A 20,068-nucleotide genomic window follows, 5' to 3' on the forward strand; every position below is an offset into this window, starting at 1 on the left:
CAGCCTTCGAACATGTGCTATTGCAGATTAGCGGTGTGAGCGTCACCAGAGTCAGAGGAAGGGATGGCTGCGAGGGACTTTTGGCACTGCGGAGATTAGGAGCAGCCTGGCACCGGGCACAGCTATTACCAGCCTGTCCCGCAGTGTCTGTTATCAGGCTGCCCACTGCTTCCATTGCCTTCGGAGTTGGCTCTAGATACCAAAGTCCTGGCAATGGGTGTACGCTAAGACCACAAACAAGCCAGGGTTTTTTTGGTTGCTGGGGTTTTTTTGTTTCTGTTTTTCTTGGTGGTTGTTTTTTTTTTTTTTAATGCCACCACAGTACACACCAGCAACAAATACGCATGTGCAAGGAAGCATTCTGGGATACTTTTTCTTTTTTTAATATGGTTTGCTTGGGAGAGGCTAGCTTTTCACGGTAGCAGAGAAGATTGTTGAGAAGAAAGCCTGTTCCATTTGAGATAACCCTGGCTACAGGCCACCAGATCATTTTAGAGAGATCTGTGAACAGCTACCAGACGAGCTGATGCTAGTCTCAACTAATCTGGGCTAGCTACACCATCCTTAGAAAGGCTACCAAAAAAACATTGCATTCAACAGGCAACAAAGGCTACCTACTTCACATTTTCATTTCAGTTAGTTAGTAAGAAAAACTGATTAAAGACTGCCTGCCTCAGGCAGGTGGTCTAAAGGAAACAAGGCAGGACTGCCCACTGTAAGTTATCATCGGTGTTGTGAGCCTGTATGTTTAAACAAGTAGGTTTTGGTAGAATCGGAGTGGACAACCGAGCGGTTCGTTACCTTCACCACGCTGCAGATCTATGGCCTGGCAAAAGCTGGGGCTTGCGGCATGCGAATTCGTCTGCTGGGTAGTGCCCTTACGCGGGCCCTGCTGCCACAACCGCAGTTACTGTTGAGTTTGGATCATTTGATGAATTGCCAAAAAGGTCGACTGCACAGCAGTCAGGCTCACTTCTTGCTCTGCTGTTCCTTTTGCTGCATTGGTTCTCAGTGCCTCAGTTTCTCTATTATTCATGAGGTGGAGCTAATAAACCTCATGCCTTTTTATAAACAGCGCCAAGAGCACTTTTGCTCTAGAAAAGCTGCGAGGGAAGAACTGGCTCTGGTTTACTAAACCCATTTATCAAACATGAAAGCTCTAGCCAACATATGGAAAAGAGACTGGTAGTCCACTCACACAGATTATTAAACCTTCTGCAGGAAAAATTAGAAAACTAGTTTTTACTATTGACTGAATCTTGTAGCAGATTAAATAAAGAAACTTCAAATGTCCTGAACCCTAAAGAATAGCCTAAAAAAATGGACACAGGCCTGTATTCCTTTGTAAACTGTAGTATAAAAGGGCTTGAGAAATTCAAAACTTGAGAGCAGCAAAAAAACCCCAACCACACAAAACTCCCGGCCTGCCTGCTTGAGAGCCGGGAGCGCCAACACAGCGACCTGCGGTCCCTCACTCGCTGTTCCTTACCCCACAGACATTGCTTAGACGCCACCGGGAGGGACTTAGCGACGTGCACGCTGTGCTTGGCATCAGCCCCGCTCCCCTCAGACACGCGCTGACAAGCCCGAAATAAGGAACTCGGGGGAGGCTCCGCGCCCCCCGCCCGCCGCAGGCGAGCGCGCAGCGCCCGGCCCGCCCGCAGGTGCCCCGCCCGCCCGCAGGTGCCCCGCCGTGCCGCCCCCAGCGCCCCGGCCGCTCCGCCCGCCGGCACCGCCCACGGCCCGCGGCCGCCCGCCCCCCGGGGCCTCCCCGCCGCCTTTAAATGCCGGCGCCGGGGCTGTGGTGTGGAGGAAGGTGCCACCGCCCCAGCATGGCCGGGCCGTCGCAGCGCCTCGCGTCCCTCCTGCTGCTGCTCTGGGGCTGCCTCTGCCCGCCCGCCCGCGCCGGCCTCTACTTCAGGGAAGGGCAGCACTGCTACAAGCCGGCCCCGCGCAAGGCTCCCGGGCTGAGGTGAGGTTGGCCGCCGCGGCCCTCACGGGGCTGCCGCCCGGCCACGAGCAGCCCCGGCCGCCTCCCCCGGCCCCCTCCAAGCGGCGTCAGGGAGCGGAGCGCGGGGGCGCCCCTGGGAAGGGGCTGGGCAGCCCCGGCCGCAGCGCCCGGCGGCTTTGCAGCCCCGGCATCGCCCGGCCTCGGAGGGGAGGGCTCCCCGGGGCCGACAGCCCGGCGCCCCGCTGCCCGGCGGCTGCTCCCCGGGGCGGCCCTGGGGGCGGGGGGGGGGGGGGGGGGTTCGCGGGGCGCTGTGGCGGTCACGAGACCGCGCGGGCAGTGGCGGTCACGCTGCCCGCTGTCACGTGACCCGCGCTGCTCGCCGGACACTCGCGGCCTCGTTACGAAACTCCGTGAAAGGTGGTTTTTGGGTTGTTTTTTTTTTTAAATGCCCTCGTTTGCCTGAAAAGGCAGGCGTGGGCAGCCGCGGAGCTAGCTCTTCTTTCTGCCGCAACACAGGAGCTACCCCCGCCCGCACGAGTACCTGGACGTCTCGGCGCTGCCCCGCAGCTGGGACTGGAGGAACGTGAGCGGCGTCAACTACGCCAGCACCACGCGGAACCAGCACATCCCCCGCTACTGCGGGTCCTGCTGGGCCCACGGCAGCACCAGCGCTCTTGCAGGTACGCGCCGCTTCGGGCCGCCCGCCCCCCGAGCTGCTTGCCCCCGGGGAGGCAAGCTCTTGGTAAGCAGAGGAAGCTTATCTTCAGCTTACAAAACAGCTGGTGCAAGGAAGAGGTGACAAATGACTGCAGTGCCTAATGCTGCAAAACCCGAAGCAGAGATGTCTGGTGTTCAGCCTGGCGAAGAGGAGGCTGAGGGGAGACCTCATCGCTCTCTACAACTGCCTGAAAGGGGGTCGTGGGGAGGTGGGTGTTGGCCTCTTCTCCCAAGTGACAAGTGATAGAACAAGAGGAAATAGCCTCAAGTTGCGCCAGGGTAGATTCAGACTTGATATTAGGAAAAATCTCTTTACTGAGAGAGTGGTAACACAATGGAATAGACTGCCCAGGGAGGTGGTGGAGTCACCCTCCCTGGAGGTATTAAAGGAGTGTGTGGATGTGGCTTGATGGGCATGGTGGTGTGTGGTGTGTTTTTTTTTTTTTGTAATGGTTGGACTTGATGATCTTACAGGTCTTTTCCAGCCTTAGTGATTCTGTGATTAGCCTGGGAACAGTGGGAATGCCCAAGCTGGCAGCCGAAGGCAAGGAGGTTTGGTTCCCATAGAGAAAGCGATCAGAGGGAGGCTGTTCCCACCCTCTCAGAATTGTGCGAGGGGGGAGACTGTCATGGCTAAAAAGCTGTTTGCAGAAGGCGTGCATTCACAGCTCCTGCCAACCTGCTGTGGAGGGCCTGGAGCAAGAACGGGGTTTTTCTGCCCCTCCTCTTGGAGGGACAGTGGTGGCGGCAGCAGATGCAAAAGCAGTTACCGTGTCTCCTTCCCTTTTGTGGTACCTCAGCCTGCCGCACTGCATCTACAGCAGCAAGGGGCTGCTCCAGCGATGCCTGGGTATGAGGAAATGAAAGAAGCTGCCTCTTGTGGGAAGGGCCTGTTGGGCTATTAGCTTCAAGAGCCCTGTCATTCAAATAGACCAACTACTGCAATACGCAGGCAAATCTAGTTTCAGCAGATATCTATCAGCCTTCTTCTTGGGAAAAGGGAAGTAGGGGTTTGCTTCAGTTGGAGAAATACTTTCTCTAGAGAGAATACATGATGATTTGCACAGAACAGTAACCTGCTGCAGAAGTACTGAGTGCATAGGGAGGCTGCAAGAGGATTAACTGTGAAGGAGAAATAGAGGAGATTGTGCAGAAATGGGAAGGCAACACAGGTGTGAGCAGATGGCAGGAATCACGAAGGATCCATTCTTCAGCAGTACAAGAATACAGACACATATGAAATCTGCCATGATGTAGTGAAGTACTAGGATAGATAAGATACAGCAACTTAATTATATAACTAGTTAAAACTTAACTGTGTACGTAGGTATGCCAGTACATGTGTCTTTGAGTATAAAAAGTTGATCTTAAAAATCAGGATTTTTTTTAACTTCTGTGAACAGTTAAGGCATTTATTGCTTCTCTTGTTGCTGGAAGACTAGGCTGGGATAATGCCTCCCAGTTCTGTCGCGTATAGTTGAATGTTGTTAGTACTAATAGGATTAAGAGTACTACAGTGGCATCAGTTAAGACTGTTAATGCACTGTGAGGAGCATTTTATAAATACTCATCGGGAAGCTTTTCTGCGAAGTAAGCTAGCTAGTTGTTTCTGACAGAATAAGGCAGCAGGGTGGTGATGCCTGTTGAGATGGCAGGATACTAGTGAGATGTTGACATAACAGCGACGATATACCTCTGAAAGCTTTTCCCTGCTTTAAGTTTCTGAAGACTGTCTCTCAGCCAGAGACCTGGGCTGCATGGGCTTATGACTCTCTGCATGGGTTTATGCATAAATCTTTATTCCTGTAAAAGAGGGTAGTAAGAGCTGTTTTTATGATGTGTCTTTGAAAACTCTTTGCTGTCAAAGCCAGGAAACAGATCTGAAAGTTTTCAGAAGCTGTGACTTGAATTAAAAGGAGGTCTAGGGCACTTCAAGGCTTTAAACAGATCTTACTCATCTGCATCTTTTTTGCTGAGTTTTTAATGGAAAAAAACCTTCTAATGGAAACCCACAATAATAACTCGGGCTGCTGGTTTGTGTTAGGTCATGCTATGTGCCTCACCGTCGACAGTAGAGGCTTTCCAACCACAAGTACTGTTGCCTGCAAACACTTACAGGTTCAATGAAGGAGAGAGTTTTAACACTAGTTGCAATGTGTAACCACCCACGTATTCCACTAATGAAACCCAATTTTTTATCCTTGCAGATCGAATCAACATAAAGAGGAAAGGTGCGTGGCCTTCTGCCTACCTCTCCGTTCAGAACGTGATTGATTGTGCTGACGCAGGATCCTGTGAAGGTGGAGACCACTCGGGTGTTTGGAAGTATGCCCATGACCATGGCATTCCAGATGAGACCTGCAACAACTACCAAGCTAAGGATCAAAGTACGATGCCTGTTGGCTTTGCTGTAAGGCTTCATCCCAGGTTTAGCAGCTCTTAATATTAAAAGTTTTTTGGGTTTTCAGTCTACTGTTTCCTGCCTTTCAGTATAGTACCTGCTGTTTGACTGACAGAATGGGTTTTCTTTACAGGCCTGTGTGTGTCTTCTTACTCTAGCCAGACAGCATAGCACTAAATCATGCCCAGACAAGTTTGCACAGCTAAATTGTTTAAACTTAATCTCTTAAGTCTGGGATATACAATCTCTAATGTACTGAAATATTTACAAGTTTCACCTCAAGCTAAACAGAGGAGAAATGTAACTTTTGTCTGGTCATGTATGACTGGAATAGTTTCTGTATCTATAGATAAGCACATAGGAAACATTTCCTCATCAAAGCACTTATGCCTATGAAGTAAGAATAGTAGCTAGTGATTGTAGAGACTTTCTGGTTTCCAGAAAGGAATTTAGTTCAGAGAGAGTATGTATTAGTAATTAAGTTATTAATACCTGCCTCAAATAAGTTAAAAGGGAAAAAAGCTTAGTGTGGTATCATTAATTCACTTCAAGAAAAGCATTCTCTTGCAGTGATAATCTCACTTTTGTTTTGTAGAGTGTAAGAAGTTTAACCAGTGTGGAACTTGTGTCACTTTTGGAGAATGCCATGTGATAAGGAACTACACTCTCTGGAAAGTTGCTGACTATGGGTCTGTCAGTGGAAGAGAAAAAATGATGGCAGAAATCTATACTAATGGACCAATTAGGTAAAAAACCAAATCTTGACTGGCAAAAAAGATGTTCATCTACTAGTAATATTGGGATTGAAATACTTGAAACTCATTCTAATGACTGAAGTGTACTTCTCCACTCTAGCAGATGTTAGCAGATCTGCACTAACATGCAGACTTTAGCTTGTTTGTAGATAAACTAAGCTCTGAAGTCAAAATGCAAGAAAGCCAATTGTTTTTTAGCCAGGCCCCTGCCCTGATCCCCTTGTATAAAAATGCTTTCTGTTTTATTACAGCTGTGGCATAATGGCTACTGAGAAGTTGGATGCTTACACTGGAGGACTTTATACAGAGTACAACTCCTCGCCTGTGGTGAATCACATTGTATCTGTGGCTGGCTGGGGCGTAGAAAATGGAACAGAATACTGGATTGTCCGTAACTCGTGGGGTGAACCCTGGGTAAGGAAACATGGGAACAAACATGTTTGCAGAATGACTTTGGAGGAAAGGTGGGGCTTTTCACTTGCAAACAGGAAGCTGCAAAGCTAGCCTGCGTGGATAGGAAAAGTAAAACTTTCTTTGAACTAGACTAACAATTAAAAAATGAAATTTAACTAATCTGAAGACAAGGATATTCAGCCAAAGTTACTTGAGTAATGTCAACTCAATCCCAAATGCTACCCTTCCATGGATATGCAGCTTCTGTTACAGGCAACTGTAAATCACTGTTAGTTGTAGGCAAAAATCAAGTCACACACCTGGAATAGGTGAGGGGGATGTAAATTCACTAAAGCAGATTGCCCCTTTAAATGAGGTTGCCCCGTGAACCCAGTGTTATACTTCATCTTGACTGAATTCCTAGATTTGGTTATAAATCATTCATATTTGCAAGACAGAACAGACTCAACAGCATGCATTTTCTGTAGTTATGTTTTCTAATTCACAATGCAAATTAATTCTTTACAGGGTGAAAGAGGGTGGCTGAGAATTGTGACAAGTGCATATAAAGGTGGAAGAGGAGCAGAGTACAATCTTGCTATTGAAGAGGACTGTGCATATGGAGATGCTGTACTTCCTTGATTCTATATTGTACACTTTTCTGTTTAGGAACTACTTTGTTTGGAAGCTTCCCAGAACAACCTTTTTCTTTTTAAAGAACAGTAGCCTAAAAGTCTTTCACAGTTCAACACCATGAGACAGTTTGGCAAAATTAGCCCAGATAACAACACACAATGTCTTTAAAGTAATATAAATACAGAACTGCCTTTAGATAACTATTGACAACTTTTTTTATGGATAAATTACTTTTTTTGTCTGCCTTGATGCACAGTATTTAAATCATGTTGACTTAATCACAGAAACAGTATATGTAAATCTCTGTCTATTTTTTAAATACAAATACAAATTATGTAGACATACTGGTAAGGAAAAAATATACTCAATATTTGGGTGTAGAGCTGATATTAAATTCTCTGACGATATTGAGCAAATAGCATCTTACAATGATGCAGATTAAAAAAACAAAGCTAAGTCTAGACATGAGATACTCAAAAACTAAATCACCTGTTTCCTTAGCCTTCCAGTGAAACAGTGTTTTTAGAAGTATCATATAAAGCAGTTGCTTTTTATCCAAACAAAATGATATAGTAAGACAAAGCCTAAACACTACTTAGTTATTTCATTAGTCTTTTCTTTGCTCAAATTCTTTGCTTTAGTATGTGATTGGCTGTGCCATTTTCCTCCTAAAGAGGCAAAGTTTAAATTGCCACAAGCCAGAATTCTTCACTAATTTGAAGAAAGGTAGCAAATTCTCTTCCTGAAAACCAAGCCAGTTACTAAGTGGCAAATCAGTGCCCTATCAAGTGTTACTAACTGGCATTGTTAACGGCATTTAATAAATGGACATTTTTCTCTTACATGAGTGTATGTGTATTAAGAACTTATTAATACATGTTTTCAGTCATCTTCTTGTGTTGTACCTAACAAGCAGTCTCATGTGGCAGGCTTTTTCTTGTGAAAGGGTTGGTCAACAACACCATCTATATAGCAACTATGATGGTTCAAACAATTTAAGTTAAATTACACTACCTCTACTCCCACTGGAGATTAAGATACAAGCTTCAACAGAACATCTGTTTTCCACAAGTAAGGGAGAGAAGAGACATTCAAATGTTGTAGAACACCACTTTTAAATGTCAATCTCCAAAACCTACCATAAACCAAACCAACCTGTGAATTATGCCTTGCTCAAACCTGTAAGGTAAAGCTTTTTAGTGGTGCAAGGAAGAAAAAAAGTCTTTCCTGAAACTGTCTTTATCATCTGCTACCTCCCAGTTGGTAGTTACCTTGGTTTTGTCTGTGCAAGAAAAAAGTCTGCTCTTAATCAGAAAATAAGTTATATTTGGCAGAATGGTGAAGACCCGTAAAAGAGTAAGACTACTAGTGTCTAGGCTGAAGTTGAGGTGGTTCTGCTGTTCTGATGATTTAGGTTTCAAACAGAACAGCTTTTAGTATTGTGACAATGAGAACATGTTTTAGACCTGAGGTTAGTCCATATTCCAGTAGGCTAGGTGACTTCAAACCCTGACTTTTCTGGCCTAATTTTGGCTTCCTACATACAAGAATCATACTCTAATCATTAGGTGTTTATCTCTCTCATCCACCATTCACCTCTTAAGCATGAAATACAATAATACACTTTTAAGTCTAGGCAAAAGACAGAATTCTATCTGTCATCTTGGCTTTGCTTTATCATAGCAAAATGACTCCATAGTTGCCAAAAAGGATTAATTCTGCCAAGCTGCAGTGCCTGCTATAACTTAAGTGCCACTGAAATATGAACATGGTAATAGAACAGTACTAATCACAGCATCATGGAAGTTTTAACTAGTTAAAAATCATCTACATGGATAAGTACAGAGGAACTCAAGGGTTTAGAGGAAGTGATACCAAGCCGGAATACAGAAGAAAGCAAAAGTACACTTTGTTTGAACAGCTGGCAAATTTGCAATGGACACAGGAACAAACTGCTCTTGATTAATTATCGCTAAAAGATGATACAGGGCTACATCCTAAAATGAAGCTCTATAGGGTGAATTGGTTGTGTAGTTAATTTAATTCCACAAAGAAAGGAAGTCAGGAGCTACAAAAGCCAAACTTGTATGCTAATTCTACTTAAAATACTGTGAAAAGTAGGTCTCATGCAGGTTTAAATAGTGAGAGATAGCTGGAATGATAGTACATCTTCTATTCAAAGATATGCAAAGAAGTTGAGAATAGCTTCTGCAGAAGTAAGTTTTGCCCTTTTCAGGCTGTGGTTTAAGATGATTAGAGCATTGTAAGTGTTACTATGGTAAGCTCAGTCACCGTGGAGTATGTAGGTGAGGGACCAGCTGAAGAAAGGGAAGATGCGCTTCCTTTTTAAAAGGAGTTAAGAATCTATACAATTGGCTGCTGTCTCATGGTAGTTTAGAGTTCTGATTCATTAATCACTGACAACAGAGAAGAACAAAGTGAGCAGGTTCTTCAGAAAACAGATGTGCTTGGAAAAGCACAATGGGCTTGTCTATACTCCTCACCTTTAAACAAACAGTATTTGCCTGTACAAAGAGAAATCCAGCCCAATGAACAGAAAGAAAGAGTAGTCTTAATGAAACTTTGAAAGAAATATCTGGAAAAGAAAAAACCTTTATTTAAAGGTAAATTATAATCTTGGGTGTATCCCCCACTGTTTGGCATCAACCAGGACAGAGTAGAGATAAGTATAAAAACCAAGCCACAACAAGTAGTAATGGAATTTCTGCACACATTCATATTTTTGGACAGCAGTAGAATTCTCACATGGTAATGAAACTTACCAGTAACATTTGATGCATCTATTTAACATAAAAATAGATTCTGAAAGGTAAGACACTCATGTAGGATTCATCTGTTAATACAAAACTAACCTTGACTGTTACAACTCCACCTGTGTTACAAGATGTTTTTTTTTTCATAGCAGTAAATATGTAGGATATTTGGAATTCTAATATAATGCAAAGGTGAGAAAGAGGCATTATGGCTTCTCTACAGCACAGAGCTAATCATGCAAATTCCTTTTTTACAACTCGCAGTGTCAAGAACTACAGCATTCAAGATTCAGTCTTCAGAGAACTATCTGCAAAGTGTTTTTAGTAGGAACTACCTTCCCCATTCTTCAGGTTTTGTATATTACACAAAGAATCAGTGACAAATTCGGCAAGTAACCAAAATAACATTCTTTGAAATAAATCTGTTTCTCCTGCTATCCCCTGCAGAATATTCAGATTTATACTGATTTGTGTAACAACAGGAAATCCTTCAGTATTATTCCATTTTCCAAAGTACATTAACAGTCCTCTGATATGAAGCTCAAGGTCACCATGCAAGTCAGTCAAATGCCCTTCAGCCCTTTCTTCCTTGTTTTGCATATGTTGATTTGGGTTTTTTTGTTTTGTTTTTTTTTTTTTTTTTTGCAGCTGTGTTGCCCAGTTATAGAACCTTACTGGTGGAGAGTATGGCAAAGTAGTGATCATGTGCTCTGCATTCTTGATATTTTCCACTGCTTAGTTCATCATTATGAAGTTAGATTTGCAATGAGCTTAAAAGAAAAAAAAAAAAAAAAAGAAAGTGTTCGGTACTTTACTCTGATTTATCTGTTTGCATGTCAATTCCTGCATTATGTAAATAATTAGGATTTTAGGGTCTGGACAGATGTTTTTGTTTTAAGATAGGAGTGTATTATTGACAGACTACTTCCCTTCCTATCCTTTCCTTACTACAGCACTAGTTCTCAAAAAAGCGGTATTTGTCTCAAAGTTCCTCACTACTACCCAGAGATTCTTGATTAAAGGAAAATTGCTAACCACAGGCCCCTAAAAGGGAAGTTATCTGTGAAAATATCTGGCAGGCATTCCTGTTTTTAGCAATCCTCCTCCTAAACATTACTTGCAAATTGTAACAAAGACAAAAGGAAGCAGATATGCAATGAATACATGTGACTTACCTATAAACTCAGTGACAGGATCATGTTCGCCTTCTGTTTTAATAGTACCTGCAATACTTTCATTCTCCAAGATTGGAAGAAAAAGCTGTACAAAGTCTGAGGTATACGGAGGAGCAATCACATCCAGCACCTGAAAAAGCAGAGAAAAATGGATTATTTTTCCAGTTAGAGGGGTAGCAGGGACAGTATCTAATTCACAAACTAGTCTTGAAAGCATACAAGTAGTTGCACTTAAGACCTCTTCTTCACCATACAAGTAATTAATTATGTATGCTTCTGGTACTCTACCCAGTACCTTAACACTTTCAGAAGTCAACAGTCAGTAGGACTAAGTCACATCCTAGTGAATACTGATATTACATATATTCCTCAAAATCTGATCTCGTATCTTAAAATATTTTTGAATCTGAGGCAACCTGATTTAATATCCAAACACATACAACTGATATTAAAGTTTATTTCTGCATGTTGGTAAGCACAGTTTTTGCTGCTGACCTCTGTAACAAAATATCTGATGAGAGAGATATCTGTATCTAGTTTCTCCAGGCATTTGCGGATATAGCTGACAACAGGCAGGACGTATCCTCGACTGAGTAAGTGCACCATTCTATCCAAGAGAGTCTTCTTCAATTCCAGCTGATGGCAGGGGTCAGGGGAGTGGAGGGGAAGAAGAAACCAACAGATTAGAACTTCCTCTCGAAAGTGTGCAGTTTTTATTGCTCGTTCTTATTGATTCAGTGTCTGCTATGTTACTTTCTAGCATGACCGTATTCCTAAATTAAACTCTTAGTAGCTTTTGCTGTCACAGCAGTTTTATCTTGAATAAGCGTAACTAATACAAAGGAACACAAATACTGAATCCTTTGAGAATCACCTGCTCCATTACGTCAAGCTGCGAATGTTCTGTTTCGAAGAGCTTGACAAGAAGTTGTAGAACTTGGGGATGAAGCAGCTGATGGCATGTACTGATCTGCAAAGACAACAAGAAAGTTAGTCCTCAGAACTTCAACTTAAAAACCAATGCACCAGTCTTTATTAGACAAGTTTACATTGATGTTCAGTGCCAGATGTAAGTTAGAAAAGTATTCCACCATTTCTTTCTTTGATGCCTAAGTTTTCCTACTGTAAATAATGTTGAGATGACAAAACCCAAATAATTAACTCTGAACAGAAATAGATTCATCTCTGTGTATTTACTGACTTACAGCAAATGGCAGGCATCCAGTTCAGTGGATGTACTTCCAGTTACAAGCGTCAAAAGTGTTTTTACTCTCCAGAAAGATTTTATATATTCTTTTACCTCATCCAATAATGCCAGATGAACCGGAGTGTGATCAGTCTGTAGCTGGAAGTATCGTGGTTCTGACACTGTCCAATCCACCCACTTTAATACACCCATTGCCACCACTGGGAACCTACAGAAGAATAGATCACTTTAGCACAGGAGCATCAAAAAAACAAAACAAAAAAACCAAAACCAACACAAGACAAAAATCTCCCATTAAATTAAAAAAAAAAAAATCATTCAGTATATTCTAATGGTTGCTAGTGTCAGTTTAACTTCCCACAGAATTAAAAAAGCTCAAAAAGTTTTGTTTGAAAAGCTGCCAGCACATCAAGAAAAAAGACAGGCTGGAAGAAAATTCTTTCTACAAAGACACTGCCTGCTCAGCACAAAATACAAAAAAAATACACAACAAAATTTATGTACACTCCAAGTTTGTTCCAGTTTATTCTATGTCTGCTATTGCATACTTTTAAGAGAAGAAAGAACACAACTATTGCTAGGAAAGCTTTATTAGGAAGACAAAGCAATGTAATCTTTTTCTAGTGGCAGAGAAAAGCATATTCTGTGACACAAGAAGGACAAATCGTCAGTGAAAGTCAGAACCTATGTCCTCATGAGAGAAATTCCAAAAAGTCAGATGTACAATTTTGAAAGCTGCTTTCAGACCACATCTTCATGTATTCTACAGTGAGGATGTTCTCACGGAGTAGCCCCCAAAGGCATTTCCCTTTAGCAGTACTGCCTCTCCTAAATAATACTTTCCTTCCAACAGCTGAAGCTTGGGACCGGTCTCTCTGCTCACCTGATGCACTGATAGAGAGTGCTCAGCTCTGCAACCAACTCTGAGGCTCCTTTGTTCTCATTGCAACACAGATTGTGAACAGTTTCAATGGCTTTTGAAGTTGACTTGAGTTCATCTTTGTTTATGCTGACTCTCTTGTTCTGAAAAATTGCAAAGTTTGAATGCAAGAGTCACGAATGTACAGGATGTCTTTGGTTATTTAAAGAAAGGAATTGTGACCTGCAATAAGCCTAAGATGACATCATGTTTCTCAAAATTTAGACTCAAATGCAAGTTTCAGAAGAAATATCAGTATCAATGAGCTGAAGTACAAGGATGTTTGCTTCATTTAATTCCCTAAGAATTACTTTATCCACTTGATAGCATTAAATTCCTCTTCCTCTGAAAAAGCACATACAGTTCTAGTAGCAGAGAACTGCTACTGATAACCTTTGGGGGGAGAGACCAAAAATACTCAGTGCACTCACACTTTTATAGTACTATTTGATCATCAGGGATCTTCAGGATCTACATTTTTAGCCATTTCATTTGAAGCCAGAAACATTTCATATTAAAATAAGTAAAAATCAAGCTGAATACATTATTTTAAACTTAGTAACTTCATGACCATGCATTTTCTTCAGCACAGTCAGGCCACTGTAGGTAAAAATAATGTTATTCACAGAAATGAACATTACCTTCTTCCACATCTCTACTACACTAGCTGCATATGCCAGTATGTGAATATATTTATGTTTGTGGTCCTGGTTGATTTTAGCACCTGGCTTAAACAATGACTGCATGAAGAGGTCCAGAAAGGCAGGAACTCGAATCTGTGAAGAAAATAAATGGTTTATTAGAGCCTGAGAATTATGAGAGGTGACTAAAAATATAATTTTTGTATCGGATATACCTTGCATACACATTCCCCCTCGGGAGCAGGTTAGATAGTTTTCTGAAGAGACCCAAACTTTTCACACACAAAAAAAAAAAAAAGAAAAAAGGGTGGGGAAACAACAGTTACAGACTATCCTACTAAAGTATTTAAATGCCACCATTTGTTACCAGAACCCATGTTAGAACAAGGCAGTGAGAAATCTGCAATGTGCCATTCAGGCCTACTTATAACAAATTACAAGACTGGGTGGGGTTTTTTATTATTTTTTATTAAAAGAAGTTAATTCCTTGCCATCTTCATCTCCTATTGAGAAGTTCTTTAATTAATTTAATTATATGTAAAAAGCCAACGTGGAGTGATTAGGAAAAAACCCCAACAACAAAAATATCAATCCACAAGCTAATGCTAAGTAAAATACAAGTAGTAGCTTCACATTTAGACATTACTTAAAATTATAGAGGGATAAGTCTGAGTGCTAACTTCTAATTTGTGTTGACACAATACTTAGCACAATGAGACCTCATATTTCTGAGTGCTACTGTTAATAGAATTAAGTTTCAGAGGTTATAAAAAGATAACTACTAACCAGTTCTACTGGAGGTGGGTCCATGCTTGTAAACATTTTGAACAGGACAGTGATATCTGCTGGATTCAGAGCTCCTTTGGACAACATCGCACCAAGAGCCTGACATGCTCGAGGATAGGAGGCTGCAGTACCCAATGCTAAAGTGATCTGACTAGCGTCATGGCCTCTAGATGAAGAGCAAACATACACAGCAACGTATTTTCTTAATTCGGACATTTTAGTTTCAGCCTCACTCAGTCACCAGGGCACATCCGACAGAATGTAATGCCTTAGGGCAGAACCCCTTATCCTGGGTAATTATAGAAACAGGCCTGTATTTCCCTTGTTTTTTTCCAAAATGTTTGTAGAATAATAAAAATATGTATTTTTTAATAGACAGAAACTTAAATTCTTTACTGTTCTTATTTCAGGTCTCCCAGTACAGGACATTGAACTTTTCTGTTGGTCTATGAATTAAAACTTGCTACAAGAACTACTCTGCTGCAGCCAAGAATTCTCCTTTTGCTGGTGAAAGGTAATCAAGAATGAGCAAGATACAGCGGTTTACAAATTCCGGTGACCTACATTTCACTCATAATATAACTCCCACTTACTTCTCATGAGCATATCGCTGAACCTCCTGAGCAATCCGTCTGACAGCTGACCCTCCTTGCTCTTCCTGAGCTAATATGGACATCATAGATTGAGCAAAGAGATAAGTGTGTTCTCCATGGCACACCATCTTCTGTGAAGCACACATCAAAAATCTTACCAGTCAACAAGAAACATGCAAGTATGCTTCTGTGATTACATTGGCATAATAGCAAAGATTTCACTGAAATCTACTAATTGAAACAAAAAAAACCCCCAAACCCTACAAACCCCACAAAACACGAACAACTAAACAAGAAAACCAAAAACCCAAAAGCCAAGAAGAAAGTACAAAAAAGCATAGTATCACTATGCATTGATACCGTACAAGAAGAAATAGCTAAATTGAGAACTTTGTTTCTTAAATGACAAAATCGAGAGGAAATTCTATCCAACTTACACTCGGTACTTTCTCTGCAATATTTTAAAAGTAAGAGAAGAACAAAGCCATCCAAAAGTCATTATGCTATTTCACAACACAGAACATATGCTGGGTTGATTCAGATGGTAATTTTCACACTGACGTGGATGATAAAAGAATTATTTTAATTTGCCAGGGGACTGACTAGACTGATCTTTAGATCTTGCATTAAACGTGAAAAACAACAAATTCTACCCTCACCTTTTTACAATCCATTTAATAAATATAAGAAGTGTCATGTAAGCAACCCAAGGAATTCTTGGTCACAGAATGATCAAAAACCATAAATTTCTACTTTTGAACTCAGATACACATTCTCTTCATAAGATTCTGTAAGACATGATAAGGTGCCAAGATTCTCTACAATCCTGCAATGATTTCCTAACCAGAAAGGAAAATGCTATTTTCTTTCCATGTTAAAAAAAACCTCAAACCCAACAACTTACAGCAAACTCAGGGAGGTTTTTTTCAAGGTTTTCTTCTCCTCCATCCAAAATTGTTGCCAGAGATGTACGCAGGACTCTGGAAAACACTTCCAGTTGCTGACATGCTGTTGAAACGCTGGTTATTTCCCCTTGATATCCAGCATCAGATATAAGCTATAAAGACAAAAACATCACAGAAAACTTGTATTATTTACATTTACATTTCAGATATCCTAACAAGTCTAGAAGAACACACAGAATGTAACATTTGCCTCTGCATACCCTTACTGGAATTCATGTTCCTATTTTAAACTACAGAAAAGGAAACCAATAAAGATGTATCAAAAAGAAAGTAAACCACAGTGATACAAGAATACTTCAGAGCACACCAAGATACATCATAACATTCTTTCACTGTCACAGAAACATACAAATCTAACCGAAATGTTCCACTGCACCGGAAATCCAGAATTTTCAAATATAGATCAAAGGAAAAAAAATAAAATAAAAAAGTCCACAACAAACCAAAAAAAAACCCCAATAAAAAAAACTCAAAAAACAGTACTTCAAACTGGGAAAATACACTTGCTATTTGCAACCTGTAACACAATTTCTCCCACCAATATGTACTTGTATTGTTCAGATGTTTGAATAAGCAATATTATGCAGCAATACATAAAAGATACAGGCAAGATCACAACCAATATTTAATGCCAGAACAGTTAGCCCTTTATGGAGAGTCTCATTTATTAGACTTGAGTATACTACCTTCACAGTAAAATTAAGCATTAAACAGTCGGGATGGGCTTCTGCCAACTTGTAAAAGAGATCTCTCCATGTAGTATGTGCTATCATTTGCTCAAGCCAGGCTGGAGTCTGAAAAGATCAGAGCAATAAAGAGAAATGTCAGAATATCTAGCTGTCAAGATGATTAAGAGTAAGCCTTTTACCTCTCAAGCGTCCTGCGAGTTGTTATACAGGACTTACAAAGGAGGCTGCAGTCAAAGTTTCTACGTTCTCTAAGCCTCTGAGGACTCCAGTGAAATAGAGTTAGTTTTCTGAAACCAGTTGTTTCTTAACAAAACAGCTTTGAAAATATAATTTCCCTTCCCCCACCATCTACTACTCCGTCAGATGAAGGCGTCTATGTAGGATCCACTCATGTAAAGATAGCAATGCGGACTCCATGCACACCTCTCCTTCCTCTGTAAAGATGGAATCTGCTTTCCGAGGGTCAAAATGCTTGATAAGTAAGCTCTTTAAATGGTTTTCTACAGTCTCCTGAACTTGCACTGGCTCAACACCTGTACAGAAGGAACAAAAAACTTGGCAGATGCAATCCAATCAAACATGGCAGCAACATCTTAAATTTTTCAGAAATTTATCAACACGCAGAAAATGAGATGACAGCCATCAGTTCTATTATCAAGCCACACTGATACAGACAGATTTACAGATTCTTGATCTTTTTTCCTAAATGCAGACTGTTTAGGGTCACAGGCAGGTCACACTATAGATAGCCTGTTTGATCTCTTCATCAGTCATGCAAACAGCAATGCCAGTCATCTCACAAGACTGTAACTGGGCGCAATACCAAAATGCATGTATCTTAAACACAAAAGGGATTACCAGGATTGGTGCACAAACCCACCTTACTACAGTCTAAAGTGCATCCTTTTAATATATTGGCTATCAGCTGCTTTGATAGTATACTACAAAACAATACACAAAGTAGTAGTAAGTAGTTCTACATTTCCGAAATCAGAGTATAATACTTCTGATAACGTTTACGCTAGCTAAGGGACAAAGATACCACAAGTTAATGCTGAACATGTCTTGCAACAGTCTGCCGAAGAATTCATAAGCAGACTGGTAATACAGAATTCTTGTTTCAGAGAATACAGGCATCTGTCTGAGAACCTTCCATTTAACCACTGATAGGGAATAGTAACTAGTAATAAGGTAATTGGTTTTTTTCAATATTAATTATATAATACTATTACAAAATATCAAATATTGCTAATACCATCTATGTAACAGTACCCTTGCCCTTGTGCATGAAAACAGAAACTATAGTTTATGCAGTTGCTTCAACTATATTACCCTTTATAATACAGTTTGTGGGCATTTCAAAATGTTCATCAACAGGTCACTTGTTTCCTGAGCAGAATAAATGTATTATTATAAAGAATTTAGTCACTTACACATACAGGATGACAACTTTATAATGACCCACTTCCTGAGTATGACCAAATTTGCCACCAATTCAGATATTTCTGACAAGAGAAAGGCTATGGACCCAAACTATACTGTAACACTTATCGTACCTGTCTGAATGAGCCACTCTGCCAGCAAATTTACAGTCTGTGCCACTGCAGTGTAATTTTCTGAGAGGAGCTGAATAACATTCTCTGGAGAACCTCCTGCTTGGAAATATCTGATGAAAGGATTGGAAAAGAACTGTTTGAAAGTTGTATTAGAAAAACAAAACGAACTGAACTCTAAAGAAAGAGAAAACAATATCATCATTTATCCATCTTCACACACGCTTCCATACAAAGTGATAACACCGCATCTATAACACACATAAGGTTACACTCACCTCTTTAACGTGTTAAATATAGACGGCTCCATTATATAGTCTGGGGTTGAAAATTTCTTCAGGCATTCTTGCTGGACTTCGGCATCATCTTCTCCCTCCCCATCCTCATCATCTTGCTATTGCAAGCACAGTCAAGTCAGCCAGCTCTTGTCCCGTTTCCCCCCCCTGTACTCCTATATTTAGGCTATTTTTGCCCACATACCCGGTTCACCACAGCAAGCGATCTGCTCCCCAGACGAATACGACTTCTTAACAGATTAGGCGCAAAACCCAAGCACCGTCTTGCAGTTGTTGTCCTCCCTTTTATCCCCCTCAAGCCCCAGGCCCCACCACAGGGAAGGCTTCCCCGCCCGCCTTCACGCTCGGCGCTTTTCGCCTCAGCTCAGAGCCCCAAACGCGGCTCCCCCCACCCCCAGAGCGAGAGGGCCCGGGAGCTCCACCCGAACCCACCCGGGGACCCGGCGGCGCCCCTCGGGAGAAGCCCTCCGCTCTCCAGAGCGGCGCGGAGGGAGAGCGCTCCCCCTCGCAGGCCGCTTCAGGCCCGCCGCCGGGCTGCCGCCTCCCGCCGCACGACCGGGCAGCCCCGCGCCGCCGCTAAGGCGCCCGCAAGTGCTCACCGTCCCTCCGTCCGCCTCGTTCCCCCACTCCGCCGCGCTGCCTTCGAAGTAATCCGCGTCCTCCATGGCTCCTCCCGTCCCGCCCCAGGCCGACACAGCCGCGGCGACTGCCGGAACCAGGCCGCGACCGCCCCCCTGGGCGGAGCGGCGCGGAATGGCGGGCGCCCGGAGGGTGGAGCCGCTGCCCCCGCCGGGCAGGGCCGGGGCGAGCAGGGCGGGAACCGCCGCGGCGGCCGCCCTCGCAGTGGGAGGCGGCGGCGGCTGGTGCGTGAAGCTGGTCGCCCTTCTGCTGCTGCGGGACGGTGCGGGATTTCCTGCGCCAGAGCCGTCCCCCGCCCCAGGAGGCGCTGACAGGGGCCGGCGGGGCGCGGTGCCGGGCCGGCCGTTGCCTCACGCCTCAGCGCTGCTCTTCGCTGGAGCGGGCGTTCACGGCGGTGAAGCCGTTGCGTGGTGAACTACGGCTGGAACCACCCGTGAACGCCAGCAGATAAAAATTAAATACGGAAACGTAAAAGCGGGCCCCGTGGCGGTGGTCCCCGAGGAGTGGAGGTTCGCTCTGTCCCGGTTCCAGCGCTTCATCCCCGGTTAGTCACTGCCGGAGAGCCAAGGCAGAAGACAGAGGGAAAAAACAGAGGGAAAAAGAAGCCAATGGAAATTTAAAATCAAAGTTCCCTACCCAGCAAAACTTCCCAAAGCCTCCCCGCGCAGCAGCAGCAATTAGACGGGGACTGTAAGGGAAGAGGGAAAACCGGGATGTGTTGCTCTTCTGGCTGCAGTTGTGTAACCGCAGTTTCCTGGCACTTTCTAAGCGTGAAGAGGGTATTGAACAACAGCAAGAAGTGGATAGTAATGATCAGATGTTATGGTAGAATAATAAACTAGCAAGTAGAAAAAAAAAAAGAGTTGAAGAACAGGAAAGATAACTTTGGTGGAATGGAAGTGGTAACATTCTTAGGACCAAATTTTAGTGGTAAAGTTTGAGGATTGGCATTGGTGTGACCCTGTGCACACGAAACTT

At 42.7% G+C, this 20,068-nt stretch overlaps 2 protein-coding genes across 3 annotated transcripts; one reads left to right on the plus strand and one right to left on the minus strand.

Moving 5' to 3' along the window:
- The first annotated feature begins 1,832 nt into the window (after positions 1–1,832).
- Positions 1,833–7,024, plus strand: CTSZ (cathepsin Z). Its single transcript, XM_059827261.1, has 6 exons — positions 1,833–1,972; positions 2,468–2,631; positions 4,876–5,055; positions 5,665–5,815; positions 6,076–6,238; positions 6,746–7,024. The coding sequence occupies exons 1-6, from the start codon at positions 1,833–1,835 to the stop codon at positions 6,857–6,859; spliced, it is 912 nt and encodes a 303-aa protein (XP_059683244.1). The 3' UTR covers positions 6,860–7,024.
- A 2,471-nt stretch (positions 7,025–9,495) lies between these two features.
- Positions 9,496–19,116, minus strand: NELFCD (negative elongation factor complex member C/D). Of its 2 annotated transcripts, XM_059827129.1 has the most exons (15): positions 19,051–19,116; positions 18,434–18,549; positions 18,159–18,268; positions 17,026–17,135; positions 16,600–16,707; positions 15,853–16,005; positions 14,949–15,079; positions 14,356–14,521; positions 13,570–13,704; positions 12,893–13,032; positions 12,103–12,217; positions 11,677–11,772; positions 11,298–11,438; positions 10,803–10,932; positions 9,496–10,397 (listed from the first exon to the last, which is right to left on the minus strand). In XM_059827129.1, the coding sequence occupies exons 1-15, from the start codon at positions 19,114–19,116 to the stop codon at positions 10,363–10,365; spliced, it is 1,752 nt and encodes a 583-aa protein (XP_059683112.1). In that variant the 3' UTR covers positions 9,496–10,362. The 2 variants fall into 2 exon arrangements, with proteins under 2 accessions (XP_059683112.1, XP_059683111.1); XM_059827128.1 differs by lacking the exon at positions 9,496–10,397 and having other exon boundaries at positions 10,741–10,932.
- Between the last annotated feature and the right edge of the window lie 952 nt (positions 19,117–20,068).

The sequence above is a fragment of the Gavia stellata genome, chromosome 20 (assembly GCF_030936135.1).
Source record: "Gavia stellata isolate bGavSte3 chromosome 20, bGavSte3.hap2, whole genome shotgun sequence".
Taxonomy (NCBI): Eukaryota; Metazoa; Chordata; class Aves; order Gaviiformes; family Gaviidae; genus Gavia; species Gavia stellata.

Excerpts from the sequence above, each read along its gene's own strand:
- CTSZ (XM_059827261.1), top strand. The coding sequence starts at position 1,833 with ATGGCCGGGCCGTCGCAGCGCCTCGCGTCCCTCCTGCTGCTGCTCTGG. Across the intron at positions 2,632-4,875 it reads CAGCACCAGCGCTCTTGCAG|ATCGAATCAACATAAAGAGG; the intron begins GTACGCGCCGCT and ends TTATCCTTGCAG. Across the intron at positions 5,816-6,075 it reads TATACTAATGGACCAATTAG|CTGTGGCATAATGGCTACTG; the intron begins GTAAAAAACCAA and ends GTTTTATTACAG.
- NELFCD (XM_059827128.1), bottom strand. The coding sequence starts at position 19,116 with ATGGAGGACGCGGATTACTTCGAAGGCAGCGCGGCGGAGTGGGGGAAC. Across the intron at positions 11,773-12,102 it reads ATCTGGCATTATTGGATGAG|ATCAGTACATGCCATCAGCT; the intron begins GTAAAAGAATAT and ends TTGTCTTTGCAG. Across the intron at positions 10,933-11,297 it reads TCAGATATTTTGTTACAGAG|GTGCTGGATGTGATTGCTCC; the intron begins GTCAGCAGCAAA and ends CTGCTTTTTCAG.